The sequence below is a fragment of the Panthera tigris genome, chromosome D1, assembly GCF_018350195.1.
Source record: "Panthera tigris isolate Pti1 chromosome D1, P.tigris_Pti1_mat1.1, whole genome shotgun sequence".
Classification (NCBI taxonomy): Eukaryota; Metazoa; Chordata; class Mammalia; order Carnivora; family Felidae; genus Panthera; species Panthera tigris.
This window is the reverse complement of record NC_056669.1, coordinates 46373812-46391737: the sequence shown is the minus strand read 5'-3', so window position 1 is coordinate 46391737 and position 17926 is coordinate 46373812. Positions and strand designations below refer to the sequence as shown.

At 38.5% G+C, this 17926-nt stretch overlaps 1 protein-coding gene across 5 annotated transcripts in view; it reads left to right on the top strand.

Annotated features, from left to right (window-relative positions):
* The first annotated feature begins 6104 nt into the window (after positions 1-6104).
* CCDC83 (coiled-coil domain containing 83) overlaps positions 6105-17926 on the top strand; it is a 46691-nt gene continuing 34869 nt past the window's right edge. Inside the window, exons 1-3 of one of the 5 annotated variants that reach the window (XM_042958939.1) lie at positions 6107-6215; positions 6493-6568; positions 12311-12433. In XM_042958939.1, coding sequence (XP_042814873.1) covers positions 12339-12433 — 95 coding nt within the window. In that variant the 5' untranslated portion in view covers positions 6107-6215; positions 6493-6568; positions 12311-12338. Of the gene's footprint in view, positions 6569-12310; positions 12434-17591; positions 17672-17926 lie in introns of those variants that run through there. The other 4 variants (XM_042958940.1, XM_007078982.3, XM_042958941.1 and 1 more) reach the window with 4 other exon arrangements.

Here is a 17926-nt window from a genome sequence, read left to right as displayed (position 1 = left end):
TGCCACTTGCAACAATAGCCTGCAGGACATTATGCTAAGTGAAATAAGTCAGACACAGAAGGATAAATACTGCATGAATACACTTATATGAGGGATCTAAAATAGTCAAACTCATAGAAGCAGAGAGTAGATTGGTGGTTGCCAAGGGCTCTGGAGAGGGAAAATGGGTAATTGCGGTTCAAAAGGTATAAAGTTTCAGTTATGTCAGATGCATAAATTGGAGAGATCTGCTACTAAATACAGCACCTATGGTTAACAACAATATACACTTAAAATTTTGTGAGAGAGTAGATCTTAGGTTGTGTTTCTTACCACAGTAAAAAAAAAAAAAAATCAACTGAAAACAATTATACAAACACAGTTCTTAAAAGATGGAAGTCAGAATCCATACTGCCTCATTCTCCAGATGTGAGGTAGTGTCGCTCCCTATGTTCTAATTCTTTTAATATGTTTGTTGGAGGCAAAGTTTCATAGACTACTTCCTGGTGTGGGGGTGAGCATCTCACCTGAGTCATAGAAGGTTCCAGAGATTGGGCAAGATTGAGCCAGAGAGATGAGGTCATTCTTTTTGCCAATCATTGCAATGTTGCAAAAGGCAGAGGCGGTGTCTTGGACAAGAAACTAGACCTAAGTGAGAGGCCCTTAGGCAGAAGAAAGAAGTATGATCAGTGAAGTTCATCCTGGACCATGTCCCCTTCTTGACCTCTCCCAACCCCTTCCCACTGTAGCCAGAGTGAACTTTTGTCACCATGAAAGATGGTTCAGAGGACCTGTGACTACTGGCTAGCTCCACTCCTTTCTCTGGGAACCTATTCTCTAAGCATTTGTAAATTTCTTTCAGCTCCAAAAAACACATCATTTTCATCTTTACCTCTAGGCCTTTGCCCATACCCATCACTCTGTTCCAGCCCCCTTCACATCCAACCCTCCAAACTGACTAATGCCTGCTCATTGTCAAGTCTCTGTTTAGACCTCATTAGGAATTTTTTCCTGACCCTCAAGACTGGGTTAGGTTTTCCCTTTTCAGGGGCTTTTACCCCTATTCCACAGACCAGCCGAATGTGTTGTGATTGCCTATTAACTTGTCTACTCCTCACTCCCCCTAGACTGAAAGCTTCTTCAGGCAGGGACAGAATCTGCCCAACATCTGACCTCATGAGATACCCTAACTTAGAACTTCACAATCAACTTGCTCCCAAACTCCTGATCCATAGTCACTGTGAGATAATAAGTGATTGCTGTTGTCCTGAACCATTAAATTTTGGAGTAATTTGTTACATGGTAATGGATAACTGATACACTATCAAAACTTAGAAGCTTTAAACAATCGTATCCCAGATTCTGCAGGATAGCAACTGACGACCTCTTGGTGCTTGTGGCATCAACTATGGCACAACTCAGCATTACTCAGCTGGTGGATGGGCCAATTGGGAGGATCCAAGACAGCTTCACTCACATCTTGGGCACTTTTTGGGCTAGAAAGTAGTCTCCGTTGGAATAGATTACCACAGAGCCTACACTTGGCCTCTCCAGAATGGCTGTCTCCAAGTAGATGAACTTTACATGGCAGTTGGCTTCCCTCAGAACAAGTATCCCCAAAGAACCCAGAAGAAGCTGTACTTTTTATGACCTAGCCCTGGAAATAACATACAGTCATTTCTACTATATTCTCTTGGTTGAAGCAGTCATAAGACCACCTAGATTCAAGAAGTGACTCCACCTCTTGATGGGAGGAATATCAAAGAATTTATAGCTATTCTTTTAAAAATAAATTAATTATTAAGGTATAATTTATATGCAATAAAATGCACCAATTTAAATATGCAATTTGGCAAGTTTTAACACATGACTATGTATTACCCTGTAACTACCATCACCATCAAGCTACAGAACATTTCCTTCATCCCAAAGTTCCCTTCTGCCTCCTTGCAGTCAATCCCTTTACCCTTCCCTCCTAGTGCCAGGCAACCACTAATCTGCTTTCAGGCTCTTCTAGAATTTTGTGTGACACCATATATGGTTTTTTACAGTTGGCTTTTCACTTAGCTAAATTCTTTTGAGACCCATCATGTTGTTTGTTGCATGAATCAATAGTTCATTTATTTTTTATTGCTAAGTAGTTTCTGTTGTATGTCTATATATGTTTTGTTTTAGCAGTTACCTGTGGATGGACATCTGGGTTGTTTCCAGATTTAGATTATTATGATAAAGCTGTTATGAACATTCATTTTCATTTCTCTTGAATAAATATCTAGGAGTGGGGTTGCTGGGTCATACTGGAGATAGATGTTTCAACTTTATAAAAGACCACTCAATTGCTTTCCAAAATGGTTGTGCCATCTTATTTTCCCAGCAAGAATATATGAAAGTTCTAATTGCTCCCCACCCTTGCTAACACATGGGATTGTCAGTCTTTTTAAGTTTAGCGATTCTATTGGGTGTGTAGCAGTATCTCATTGGGGTTTTAATTTGCATTTCCCTGATGACTAATGATGTTGAGCATATTTTCATGTACTAATTGGTCACTGATATATCTTCTTTTGTGGAGTGTCTATTCAAATCTTTTGGCATTTGTAACTGGTTATTTTCTCACTACTGAGCTTTAGAAGTTGTTTACAAATTACAGATACCAGCCTTTTGTCAGGTCTATGTATTAAAATACTCTCCTCCTCAGGGCACCTGGGTGGCTCAGTCAGCTGGGCGTCTGACTTCGGCTCATGTCATGATCTCATGGTTCTTGAGTTCAAGTTCTGCGTTGGGTTCTTTGCTAACAGCTCAGGGCCTGGAGCCTGCTTCAGATTCTGTGTCTCCCTCTCTCTCTGCCCCTCCCCCACTCGCACTCTGTCTCTCTCTCTCTCTCTCTCTCTCAAAAGTAAACATTAAAACATTTTTGTAAAGAAATATTTTCCTCCAGACTGGCTTGCCTTTTCATCTTCTTCAAACTGACTAAAGAGCAGAAGTTTTTAATTTTGATGAAGTCCAAATTATTATTTTCTTTTTTTTTAATTCATGCTCTTGGTGTCCTATAAAAGAAATCTTTGCCTACTCAAGATCACAAAGATTTTTCTCCTATGTTTTACTCCAGAAGTTTTATAGTTTTAGCTTTTATGTTCAGATCTATGATTCACTTTGCGTTAATTTTTTCAAGGTGCATAGTCAGGTCAAGACTCATTTTTTTCCCAAACATATGCAATAGAACAGTAGCCTTTGTTGAAAATACTATCCTTGCCTCTTTTATTTAGCTTGCCACTTCTGTCTGAAGCAACTACCTATATGTGTGTGTATGTATATATATAAAATAAAATATATAGTCAAATATATGTAAATATATGTATATATATTTTTGTGTATCTATTTCTGGATATTTTTGTCACGTTCTATTGATCTGTACATTTACCTATGTAGTCATATTTTAAAACTGCCAAACGCATAGCAACTCACTGTAGCTGAACTGGTCTCATGACATCAGACACCAAAGCCCTTAGGCATGGTCCATATTACCTGGCTCAGGCTCCTGGGAGATGGCATGCTGGCTCCTGCTTACCATTCTGGGCTCCTCTCCCTCAGAGAGAATGAAGAGATCATAAAAAATTAGTAAGGAGGAGGAGGTATGTGGGGAAAAAAAGAGATGTGATCTCTTTTTGCCAGAGTTCTGGTCATTCAAGTTAAACTCGGTGTGAAGAAATGAAGATATGAGGAGAGATTGCAGAGCTATGTCTCTGGCCTAAAAGAAAAAGTTAGGACCCATACAAATTAGATGGGAAACAATCCCATTTTACAATATTGAAACATGCCAATGGATGTTGCATCACAACACAATACCCTCTATGGGTTTGTTACAGTGTCTGCATAAAGGTAATGTAAGCCTTTCCTCTCAAGAGAATATTTTACTTCATGACTTTTTTTTAAGTTTATTTATTTATTATTGAGACAGAGACAGCGTGAGTGGGGGAGGGGCAGAGAGAGATTGAGAGAAAGAGAGAATCCCAAACAGGCTGCACACTCTCAGCACCGAACCTAACGTGAGGCTCGAACTCACGAAACCGTGACATCATGACCTGAACAGAAACCAAGAGTCAGAGGCTTAACTGACTGAGCCACCCAGGCACCCCGACTTTCTTTTTTTTTTTTTTTTTTGGCAAAACACCTATTTAATTATCTCATATTTGTCAGGAACAAAGTTTTTGAATAAGAAGTTATCAGGGTTTTTCTGTTTATGAAAAGTAACCTTATTTTCAGTAAACTTTCTGATTTACTAAAAGTTTTAACTGGTTTACAAAGTCAATATGTTAATCACTAGCTCAGGCGTCTAAAAATTATTGTGAGATTTAATATGAATGCATTTAGTTGATTGCTGTAGGGTCTGTTTGCAGAGGTAGCGATCCTCAGTAAAAGTGGGTGAAAATTTCGAAAAAGTATAAAATGTTTAGCAACTGTGCATACCAAACAGGTTCTCTGGCATTTTGCCAAATCAGACAACATATCTGGCTCTTTCTACCACAGAAACTCTCCTACCTGTATTTCTACATCACTCAACATGGCAGAGCTAACAGAAAACCAAAGTCAAATGAGGAAACTTGGCAAATGATTATCTGGCTTCACTGTTTGACCACTAACTGGCAAATACCATAACAAAAACTGCCCAGGAGATAAATGAGGGGATAAGAGTACATTTTTGACCCTGGATCCAGGCTCTCATGGAAGAAGCAGGTCTAAGATTTATAGGAAATGATTTGGGAATGAGTTCAACGTACTGAATAATCACAAAACTGTTTTTCCATTTAACAAAAATAATCCCCACACTTCAAAAATTTTGGTGGTAGCTTTTTTGTTTTCTCCTGCAACAGCACTCTATTTAATATTTTTACCCCATAATCCCACCTGTTGGTATTCTAGTTAAGACCAAGTACTTTAAAACCTTTATCAGATTTGTAGATCCCAGCAACCTGCTGGCATTTAACAAATACACAACACTGATGGAAATAAAGGAAGGTCCAAATGAGGTAAAACACATAAATTGTCTCAAACTGATTATTTTTTGGGTGACTTTTTACTGATGAGAAAAACTCTCTCAGCCAAAAGCTAATATGCGTATTAACTGCTTCACTTCCCTTCTTTTAAGAAGTTCTGAATTTGTTATTAATATAACACAGCACTAGTTAGAAAACGTATGATAAACTAGTTTTTAAAAATCGAATTCAAGAATGCCAAACAGGGTGACTAATTAAGAGTGGAGGTTCCAGGGAGCGCCTCACTTCCGTCTCCCCAGGACAGAGGGATAAATAACTGAGTCAGAGGTTAGTGGCCTAAGTAGGTGGTGCCAGGGCGTAAGAAATTGTTGTCTTGAGGCAGAGGATGAGGAAAAATGCAGAAGAGGAAAGGGGAACCTTAAAGGATGTAGGTGTGTGGTGATATTCTTTTCTCAAATGAGGACAGAGCTGCAAAAAGTATCAGGAGGGGCAAAGACGAACCTGCGTTGGTTTCTCGAGGTTTAGGAGCAAAAAAAGTAAAGCGAGAAGCAAAAGAGGCAGGATCTTTCAGATCTTTCAGAGCTGGACATTATCATACAAGCACTTAATCCAGGGGGTTGCAATTCTGTCTGGAGCCAAACCCGAAGGAACTTTTACACAAAACAAGAGCAGAGAGAAGACAAGCCTTGGTCGCTGAAGGGCAGAGTGCGGCAGAAGCCCTCCACGCGCATACACCCCTTTCCCCATCCCGTGAGCTGCTAGGAAACCCAGAGCGGTCTGTGCCTCAGTTTACAGCGGAAGAAACAGACACACAGACCCACGTGACCCGCTCACGGTCACAGAGCAGAGCCGGCTGTCACGTCTCCACACAACTCACCACTTACCGGTTTGCCACTCCAGGGAGGCAAGGAGGGAGTTGTGTGTTTCACGGAATCAACAGGGGAGTCGTGGCGGTCAAAATCACGCGGGGAGAAGGCGGGAGGACGCGATCTCGGCTGCGAAGGCGGCCGTGCGTGCCCTTCGCCTGGACTCTTCCCCGTGCGGCCGCCAGGTGGCGCGCCCGGCCCGCGGGTCGCGGCGGCGCGTGGCGGAGTGGCGGGGGGGAAGCCCTCGCGAGCCCATCGCCTAGGAAACGGAGGGCTAGGCTACAGCCGGGGAGTGGGTGGGCCTGGTCCGCGGGCAGGACGCGAGTGCTACCTGCGGGCCGACTACAGTGCATCCGCGCCTAGAAGTGGTCGAGGGAGGGTAGGGAGACTGGCTGGACTCCTCGCTCGACCCCTGACTCCTTCCAGTCTGGCACTTAAGACTTTACATCTCCGTCCCACCCCCACCAGGCCTGGGGCTTGCTCTACGCCCAAGCGGGCCTGGGGTCGCTCCCTCCTGGCGTCCTCCACCAAACCCTGCTCCTGGACCGTTGGAAACCGCCGGGAGGGGTTCTCATAGGCCCGCCCCTCTTCAGGAAGGAGACAGTGAGGGAGATTTTTTGAACTGATCAAAATATTAACCTCTCTTCGCCTTGCAGTAGAACCCCCGGTGACTTGCTGATTTGCCCGCCCTTCGAGATCTGTTCCTGAGGGCAGGATCTGAATGTGATTCAGGTTTGTGACCTTAATGGTGCCCTCACAGCCTCTAGCACATAGGTGTTCAGTAAACTAATCCTTCCATTTGTGTGGAGCTTTATCGCTTGACAGTATTCCCAAAGCATTTGAGCCTCTTTGATAACCCGGACAGGAGGTAGGAAAGATGGAAGAGAACTCAGGGTCAGAGGGGATTAGAGACTCAAGGTTATAAAACTCACTAGTGGAGGAGCCAGAACTAGACTCAAGTCTTGCTTTGCTTAGTACTCTTCTCACCGAATTCCTGGTCTTGTGAATGCGTTTTGAGTGAGGACTCACACCTCCCTGCAACCTTCTCAGAGCCATCATGGAGCCCTCCCACGAAAGCTCTAAGTGTTGCTGATGACCTCCCCCCGCCCCCTGCCCCCACTCTCCTCCACAGTCCATAGATTGGCTTTAGCTCCTTGCCGTGGATCCTGCAACATCCTGTTCACAGGATGCTAGGTTTCTTTCTTTTATTAATGTTAGATTTGTACAGTACTTTCTTCTTCACTCCCCTTCTTGCTCCATGATTAATTCTCTGCTGGGCAAGAGAGAGTTGAGGAGGTGGTTGGGTAGTGTGAGATGTCCCATTGAAGGAAAAAAAAAAAAAAAATATATATATATATATATATATATGTATATACACATACATATATATATTTCTGTTATGTATATATATACATATATATACATATATATATACATACATATACATACATATATATATGTATGTATATATATATATACATATATATATATAGACACATATATATACATATTTCTGTTAAGGCAGAGAAGGAAAACAATAAACCTGGGTATTTATCACTGTGTGTGTGATAATTGCTTATGGATTTCCTTACTGCCACCCCAAGACCTGGCCCCAGTAGATCTCTTTGTATTCACCACTGCTCTCTGAAAATGGAAGCCCTTTGGTTCTCCTCCACCATCAGAGTTTGAAAATACTACATGTATTTCCATTATCCTCACAACATTCTTTTCATAATTATGTCTCTTTTATTTTGACATTTCTAAGCTTGAAGGACAGCAGGAGTTGGGGGAAAAATGTAGTAGTTCTGGTTGCTAGAGAAATTAGTATAATATAATGCTTCTCAAACTATTTGTTATTAGCAAATCTGGATCAGAAGATAGACCAATTCAGAAGCTAAGTGTAATTTGGGAACTGCAGTTCAGAAATGTCCCACTGACCAAAGGATTTGTATTGGTGAAAAAAATACATGGTAATGTAATGTACATCACCAATTAGGCATGTGAAAGTTGAAAGTGTTATTTATCCAGATATTTTTAAATATCTTGATTTGAATATTTGGTTGTTTACCATATCTCCAAACTGGCTGTGTTTTACATTTTAAAGCTGTTTTGGGCTGTATATACATAATCTATACAAAAAAAGGACTGAATTTGTTTTAAGCTAACTTTTAGGTGATATTCTCACTACTAAAAGGCTTTAATGAATTCAGCGCTTTTTAACATACACTGAAGAGCATTTCTTTTTTTAAATGTTTATTTATTGATTTATTTTGAGAGAGACAGAGAGCACAAGTGGGAGAGAGGCAGAGAGAGGAGAGAGAATCCCAAGCGATGTGGGGCTCAATCCCACAAACCATGAGATCATGACCCAAACTGAAATCCAGAGTCAAATGCTCAACCGGCTTAGCCAGCCAGGCACCCCTACACTGAAAAGCATTTCTAAAACATTTAAATATTGTATTAACAATATGTTCTAGCATAAGTGAGAATTTGAATTTAAAAGTGATTTACTTTCTAAATTCAGGGTATATACAACATTATGAGAAAATAAATAGGGCCATGGATAAAGAAAGTGAGTATACATTATTTGCAGGTCATTCAAATTAGACATTTATTGAGCATCTACTTTGTGTCCAACAAGGTATGTTCCAACATATATTTTGAAAATATATTTTGAAAATATATATTCCAAATATATGTTCCAACATATATTTTTGAAAACCCAAAGATGGTTTGTTGAAGTGGTTAGTTGTTATTCAGTATTAAAGGAATTATATTTTGTTGCAAATGAGCGTATAACACCATGAATGCTTTCAAATATATATTGCAGTTAACACTATAATGGGATACTACTACATTATTATTATTTATTAGACATACACATTTAGAACTAGTTAATGGCAGAGCCAGTACTAGATAGACTTCGAGACTTCCCACACCCATATAGAGATCTTTTCACTAAATCATGCCCTCAATCTCTGATGAAATCTTATTCAGAACTTTTGCCGTTACTAATGCTATTAAGTAAATATCTTCCATTTTAATCTACATAACAAACATCAGAATCCATTTCAAATGTCAAAAAAGCTATTAGAGCAGAGCTGCCATCCCTCCAGCCTCCACAAAATTTGGAAAGAGTCATTAGGAGGCTTCTGGATATTCATGGCTCCACAAAGTCATGAAAAAATTCATTAGGAGCTTTCTCAGTATTGAGCCAGGATCCTGAGAATGCACTCTTTGGTTTTTTTTTTGGGGGGGGGGGTAATTTTGCAGAGTCAAGTAAAGCATTATGAGATAGCAGTACATTTGAATAAGATGGCTATTCTATGTCCATTTTTTCTAAACAGACTTCTTCCTTTCCACTGAGAAGCATTTGGGGAATATGTTTTGAAAAATTTTCTGACAGAAAGTGATTATGGAGTAGGCTCTGAAAAGGCTGGAGACCTGAGTCTTTCAAACCTAGCCTCCTCGCCTGCCATCGCTCCATGGCATATGGAATGCCCAAAGAGCATTGGGAAAGGACAAACAGATAGTACAAAAGGTCATACTGTGAGCAAAGATCTCCAGAGCATTCATTGCCTGCACAATCTTGCTAGCCTTTTAAAGTTGTTCATTATTTTTCTTAAAGTCCTACTAGAGTATGCTTCTTTCTTCCTATCTGAGTAGAGATCTTGCCTCTTCCATATGTTATAATTAAGGACCATGCACAGAGCAGGCACCAGATAGATGTTTGCAGTTACTGACACACAGATTAGGTGTCCATCTGTCAAGAATTATTCTTCATAAAACCTCCTGGAAGATAACCTACATTACTGTGTGAATATTCTTCTAGGGTCCTCACCCTTTGCTGAGATAGAAGTCCTCTAGGTGGACAGGAACTGTAAATCCTTGTAAATGTTTATGAAAATCCCCATTGTTTGTAGGACATTATCAAATGTAGAAGGACATTCTGAAGTAATGTCATTAGCTCATTGCAAAAATGCATCTGTTAAGAGGCCAATCCTCTGCTTACTGATTTTCTGGAAAGTATGTAAAACAACAAATCTTAAAATAGTTTATGGATAAATAATTTGTGCTAATGGATCCACATTTTCACTCATAGTTTGTTAAAGTGCTTTGCCATGAGTTGCAGTTAGGTAACTAATAATACTTTAGTCAGAGAGCTGAAAACTTAAGAGCCGGGTAACTGAGGTAATGAGCAAAATGAGGTCATTTTTCCTCCAGCACCAGATGGGTATTATAGATGGAAACTCTAACACTTGATCTCCTCCATATGACTCAGAAGGAAAATTAGAGATCAATGTTAACATTTGTTTTAACTTTTAAATAAAATATTTATAGTAAAACAATCACTGTTAAGTAGTAAGTTATTGTTGCAAAATGATACACTTGTCAGCATGTTACCTCTTTGCGCAATAGTCAAGTTAAAATTTCTAATTCTAAAATAGAAAATAATATAAAAATTCAACTCTGCATCTAAAACAAAAAAAAAAGCAATTTTTACTCAACTTACAAGTTTCTGTGAACTGTGATGGGAGAATAGCACATTTTATTGTGTAGTTTATGAAATTATTCTCAATACTTTCATATCTGAGAAGATACCACTTAATATATTACTCTGTGTTAATGTGTTAAATCTTTTTGTTGACAGCTGTGTGCTTTTCAGTTGGAAAGTATTATATAGTATGTTTGCATTCACATATACTCGAATCTGTTAGAATGTAGAGATGAGCACACTGGCTGGAAAAGAAAAGTCTCAGACACAAAGACTGAGCCTCACTGGAGGTCTAGGTGTGAAAACAGCATGTCTAGGAAAAAGTGTTTCATTTCAGAGACATTTTCCACTGTGGATCTCAGTGATCTATGTAGATTGCCGAGTCAGTGACCCAAGTCAATGATGAAGGTTGACAATAGCAAACCGCATGGATTAGTTTTTCCACACATCATTATACTTGGCATTGGGTAGACATCCTCTGCTTTAGTTACCCAGAGTTTGAAAAAGCCTGATCTGGAGCTTTAACTAAAAGGGCATAATACTTAACTAAGCTCTTTCTGTATGTCACCCACTATGCTAGGTGCTTTAAATAATGGCTTATTTAATCCTTATAACAGCTTTTAGAGTATGATTTTTGCTCTTAATTTATAGATGATGAAACTGAAGCTCAGAAAGATTAAGTCACCTACCCAAGGTCACATAGATAATAGGTGGTGGATATAGGATTAAAACATGTCTGCCTGATTTATCCATCCAGTTTTTCCTTTGACAAGGACTTACTGTGCATCTACTTGTGCTAGGTGGGGAATACAGTAATGCACAAGAATTACATCATCCCCACTCTCATGGACTTCCCAGCCATCTAAATAAATAATTACAAAGGTTAAATTCTTTCTACCATACCCAACTACTACTACTTTGATTGAAGCTTAGGCACTTATTTTTTTTAATTAGTGGAAATTAGAAGATAAAAATCTGTTAAGATTATAATCTGAAAAGAAGTACTTTAGTACCTATACAAAATCCATCAAGTATTCCTGTTCACTATAAAAATCTGTGAACAGTGGACCTGATTTTTCACTCTTAAAATATATTATTTTTGAGAATTTTTTTATTAGATAAAAAGCAATCGATAGCTGATGAGCAGTGACTGCTAAATATTACATTACTATTATTACTTTGCATTTGTAAACCTTTTAGCCATTTAAAAAAACATTGGAATATGTGCTTTTATTTGCTCTAACAACCCTAGCCATACCTAATTCTTTTGGATTCTAGTTTCTTTGGATTCTAGCTCACAGAAAATTGTGCTTCTTTGTTTTATCTTAATTAAAAAAAATTAACAGACATTTCCTGAGCTGTTATTATATGCAGTAACACTGTGGAGAAATAAAATGACTGGAAAAGTATAGTCCTTGTTCTTAGAAAAGCTTGATAGGGACAAGAGATGTAGATGGATAACATAAGGGGGTGAGTGTCTTAGAAAGTTTGGGTAGGAAAGGGCACCTGGGTGGCTCCGTTGGTTGAGCAGCTGACTCTTGATTTCGATTCACATCACGATCTCACAGTTCAGTTCCTGGGATGAAGCCCCACTGCAGGCTCCACACTGATACCAGGGAGCGTGCTTGGGATTCTTTTTACCCCTCCCCTTCCCCTTCCCTCTCCCCCTCCCCCTCCCCCACTGCACATGTGAGCATGTGCGCTCAAATCTCTCGCAAAATAAACTTTAAAAAAAGAAAAGAAAATGTTTTGGAATGGGGAAATGCTGTACCTGGTCCAAACATGGAACTTACTAGACTCAAGAATCCATTGATTCACTGATGTCCCAGCACTGTGGTGGATGATAGGTCTGATAGGTTTCCTAGCCTGAATGGAAAAACAGTTTTAAATTAAGTGCTGGCAGTTCCTTATCTTGAGTAAACACAAGTAGAGGGGCAAAGACAGAATTTATTTGCTTTTCCTACTTCTTTTCTAAACAGGCATACCTCTTACTAACGAAGCAACACAATGGACAACACAGCGAAAGCAAATAAAAAGGATATTCAAAATGAGCCACCCAAAGAAATCCAATTGCCTACCAGTGAAGCACTTCTAGACTATCAGTAAGCTTAGATTATGAAATCCAAACATCCCCATATGCAAATGGAAATCATTGTTAAAATTCATATAACTCCAAACGGACAGTAATGCACTCAAAAGTTGTCAAGAGAGCCAGACTAGAGGTAGATTGGAAGCATAATTGAACTCTTGTGCTATGTGCAGACTTTTTTTTTAAGTTTTGAAACTTTGACTATAATATATTCCAAGTAGTAGCTGTGAAACCACATTCATTAATGTGGTTTTGGATCTCTCTCTCCCTCCATTGTATTATTGGTCACTCTCCCACATACTGTGTACACTTTGTATATAACAGCTGGCTGGCTTACCTCTTAAAATACAACAGAGAATAGTTAGTGTCATCTCCAGTGGCTACAAATCAAATCCAAAAGATAGAATTATTTTTAATAACAATATTTCTAATGTCTCACTCCCAGGAGCTGAAGATAAAACTAAAGGTAATACCTATTCTATATTTATGTTTTCATGGATAGTAAACTGCTGGAGAGATTTTGAACCTCAGCTTTTGACACAGCGTAGGTGTCTTAATGTGTAATTCTTAAGGAGTGAATGAATTCATTTCATTCTTTTACACACAAGAATGTACTTCATAACCCTCAACAAGGTAGGTTTAGAAGGAACATACCTCAACATAATAAAGGCCATATATGAAAGCCATACAGCTAACATCACAGTCAGTGGCAAAAAACTGACAACTTTTTCAGGAAGGTCAGGAACAAGGTCAGGAACATGACAAGGATGTACACTCTTCCCACTTTTATTCAACATAGTCCTAGCCACAGCAGTCAGCTAAGAAAAACAAATAAAATGTATCCACAATGGTAATGAAGGAAGAAGTAAAACTCTATTTGCAGATGACATGATACTATATATAGAAAACCCTGAAGACCCCACCAAAAAACTACTAGAACTGATTGATTTATTCAGTAAGGTCACAAGTTACAAAATAAGTATACAGAAATTGATTGCATTTCTATGCACTAATAATGAAGTTGCAGAAGAAAAACTTAGCAAAAAAATCCCATTACAACTGCACCAAAAAGAATAAAATAGCTAGGAATAAACTGAACCAAGGAGGTAAAAGACCTGTACTCTGAAAACTATAAAACACTGATGAAAGAAATTAAAGATGACACTAACAAGTGGAAAGATATTCCGTGCTCATGGATCAGAAGAACAGATATTGTTAAAATGTCCATACTACCTAAAGCAATCCACACATTTAATGCAATCCCTATCAAAATACCAACAGCATTTTTCACAGAACTAGAACAGATAATCCTTAAATTTGCATGGAACCACAAACAACCCTGAATAGCCAAAGAAATCTTGAAAAGGAAGAACAAAACTGGAGGTATCACAATCCCAGATTTCAAGATATACTACAAAGCTGTAGTAATCAAAATACTATGGTACTGGCACAAAAATAGATACAGAGATCAACAGAGTATACGTGTGTGTGTGTGTATGTGTGTATGTGTGTGTATATATATATATATATATACACACAATGGAATATTATTCAGCATTATTATTCAACATATACAATGGAGTATTATTCAGCCATAAAAAAGAATAAAATCTTGCCATTTGCAACAACATGGATGGATCTACAGAGTACAATGCTAAGTGAAATGTTAAAGAAAGACAAATACCATATGATTTCACTTATATGTGGAATTTAAGAAACAAAACAAATGAACAAAAAGAAAAAAAAGAGAGAGACAAGCCAAAAACACGCTTTTAACTATAGAGAACAAATTGATGGTTACCAGAGGGGGGTTGGTAGGGGTATGGGTGAAATAGGTGATGGGGATTAAGAGTACACTTAACATGATGAGCACTGAGTAATGTACAGAATTGTTGAATTGGTATATTGTACATGTGAAACTAATATAACATTGTATGTTAACTATACTGGAATTAAAATTTTTAAAAAAGCATGTACTTCATTCATGCATTTACTGAACAAGCACTTGAATATTTACCAAGTCCAAGGCAAGTGCTAAAGGACAACAACAAAGAGAAAACCTGGTTCCTGCCCTGATGAGACATGGGAGACAGACATTAGACAACTAATTCAAGCTTTTTTTACAAAATTGCATAGCTGCAATTAAGACAGTATGAAAGAAAAGTGTAAGGTCCTGTGTAACAGTTTAACTAAAGGTTTAAACTATGGTCAGAGGTGTCAGGAAAAGCTTGTTGAGGAAGTGACGTTGGAGCTGATCTCTGGAAGAGGAATAGGTATTATGGAGAGATAAAGTAAAAGAGAGAAAAGCTTATGGAAGAAACGCTGGAGAGAGGGAGAGGTTTCACAGCCCAGGAACTGAGAGAAGGCAGAGTGAGGGAGAAAGGGTAAGACTGAACTGATGATGTATGCAAGGGTCAGATAAACCGAGTCCAGTGGAATATTTGGGAGTCAGTATGAGAAACTATTTATTGGAGAGGAACAAGACTGAAAGTGGGGAGCCTGGAATGCTGGTGACTAGCCTGTGACACTGGGCTTCAAGAGATTTGTTTTTAACAACATTCAGATAAAATCTACCTCCTTCTTGAGAAACTCCAAATCTATCTGTCTGTTCTTTTTAGAGGGCAGTTGACTGAAAGGGTCAGAACACTGAGAAACCCAAGAAGGGACTTGTGACAAAGCTCCCTTTTATTTTTTACTTGAGATAACATTTAACCAGAAACTACCCACACTCATTTGTCAACCTAAATGAAAACTTCCCTCATCTCATCTTCGGAGAGGTGGACAAAAAGGCTCTAGGAATACAACCTGCTCTCTAATTTGCTGCCATGGTTTACAGTGATGACATCCAAATACAACCGTTTCTCTTGTAGGTCAATCAGAGGCCAGTCTTTAACAGAGGTTTACAAAAAGACAAACATTTAAAAATTCTCATGATCTAGCACAAGATATAAACTGAACATCTCATGCTTTTGTTCTCTGCTTTGTTAAGACTAAATAAACAATCTCATGGACTGAAACAGTCGAGGCCTGACTGTACCATACTCTGCTAGTGACACTTGACTCATTCCAGGTGTTCCCAGGTGACAGAACTTTTGTCACATGACAAATTGGCCAAAACACCCACCTCACCATCTGAGAAAGGATTGTCCAAGGGTCCCCTGGAAGTATCTTCCTTCTCTTTTACACAATCTCATTTTAGAACAAAGAGCTGGGAGCACGTAGTAGGTAATCAATGACTTCTGAACAACTGAACATTTTTTTAAATCTATCCCAAGAAAATAAGGTCATGAACCTCTATGATTGTGAAGAGCTGAGACTGTCAATGCCAAATCTATAAAGTGACACCATTTCTAGGTAATGGTGGTTTTTATTTTTTCCTTTGTACTTGTTTTTCCCCCAGTTTTCTACAATGTGTGAATAGACCCAGAAATAGGTATAGATATTATTATAGGTTAAAAAATAGATAAAAGTATAAAATTTTTAAATCCAGATTTATCTATTTTACTTCTGAGAATTTTCAATGAAATTGCATGGAGGGAGAAAGTTGACACATTAATAACACTTTAATAATACAGTGAGGTAAGGGGGAAGGTGACACCTTGTATTACTAACCATTTCATGTCACTGTGCTTCAGAATAATGTGTATCCTTTCCAAATGGCTTTAATATCTATTATCTCATTAGTTTATCCAACTTGCTTCAGCATTTAGTGTGACATGTGGGCTACTATGGCATCTGAGAAAGTTATAAAAAGGAAAAAGTATATAGAGAAGAGTGAAGCTTGAACTCCCACAGTGGCTAAGAGTGTTGAGTTCTGAAGTTCAGTTTCATCTTCATGAGACCTAAGGAGGTTGAAGTAAATTCCAAGGAAATACTCAGCTAACTTAGACCTATGACTACCATGTGAGCCACAAATCTTTTGGGCATCTCAGAATCTCCCCCAGGCCTGCCGGTGCCATTTAGATCTTTCTGAACAGCTCACTGCAGAAGGAACAAAAGACAGAGCCCTAGGTCATTTGCCCCTAACTGCTCTGAGCAGAGGAGTGGTTGGCTGAAGTGTAAGGTTGCCAGATATAGCAAATAAAATTACCGGATGCGCAATTAAATTTGAATTTAAAATGAATATGAAATAATTTTTTTTAATGTAAGTTTGTGCCATGCAGCAGCTGGGGTTGGGGCAGGATGTAGTCTCTGGACCCATCTTTGTATACTCAGTCATCAGCAGGGAAGGCTCTCAGCTGAAGCCATTAGTAAGTCTATTAACTAGACCATCCAAAGACTCTCTCAACCAATGGAGACTACATATTTGAGATTCATTTGCCTGCTTCACCCGTACTGAGAGTTAGGTTGCCATATTTGTAATTGCAGAAATTGCCTAATGTGTGAACATTTGCATAGCCTTTTTTCAAATAATTCTCATAATATTTTTTTATTTTTCCCCTTAAAATGGGAGGTAGAGAAGGCGTTCCTTCAAAATTTTTGCATACCTAAGCTTTAGGTGAGAAGTAAAAAGATGGTTTATACCTACCTATAGACTTATTTATTATTATTGTGTGGAAACCACCCTTCCATTTAGCCTGTTATTTCCCCCATAACAATGGGTAAATAATATGATTGTGTGTTTACTTCTTTATTGTCTAATAAAATGTAAGCTCCTTGAGGGCAAGAATCACAGAGGTCTTGTTCAACACTATCTCCATAATGCCATAAACAATACTGGGCACAAAGCAGCAGCTCATTAAATCTTGTTATTTGTGAATGCATGAAAGGGAACAATGATCAATTTAAATTGTATAATTTTTGAACTGAAAAACTATAGAGCTCATCCCCTTCAATTCTTTTACCTACAGAAGAGTAAGGCGAGGCCTAACTAGGTGAAGAGTCCTTGGGCAGTTAGTGGAGAAGCAGGCCTGAAATCCAAGTTTCATAGTATCCAAACAGAGTACTTTTGCCACTAAAATGGATTGCTTGTTTTGTTTTTATGTTGCATTTTCTCATTATTGGGAAAGAAGGAGTCTTATTTTCCTCTCTACCAAACATGCAATATCACAAATATAAATGGTATTTTGGAGGAAGGGCTGAGGATATAAGATTCACTTCAATGAAATTTACTAAGCACTTACTCTATGCTAGAAACATTCACATACAATTTCTTATTTTAATCCTTATAGGATTAGAGCTAGGTATTGTTGTCACCACTGATAGCTTGGAAACTGATGCTCAGAGAAGTGACTTGCCTGAGATCATGTAGGTAAGAAGGGACAGGGACAAGATTGAAAACAAGAGTTGCTCAATCTTTAACAGCGTCTCTGTTCACTACACCACAGAGGTGCTATATATTTGTTTTGTTTTGTTTTGTTTTGTTTTGTTTTAATTGAGGCAAGGTATTTACATGAAGTTGTTTCCATTGTGTTACTTTGGTCTCATTTAAAGTTACAAGATGTACTGGGTAGTAGAGATATACTTAGCACTTCAAATATTTATCACATAGCCCACATCAAAGTCT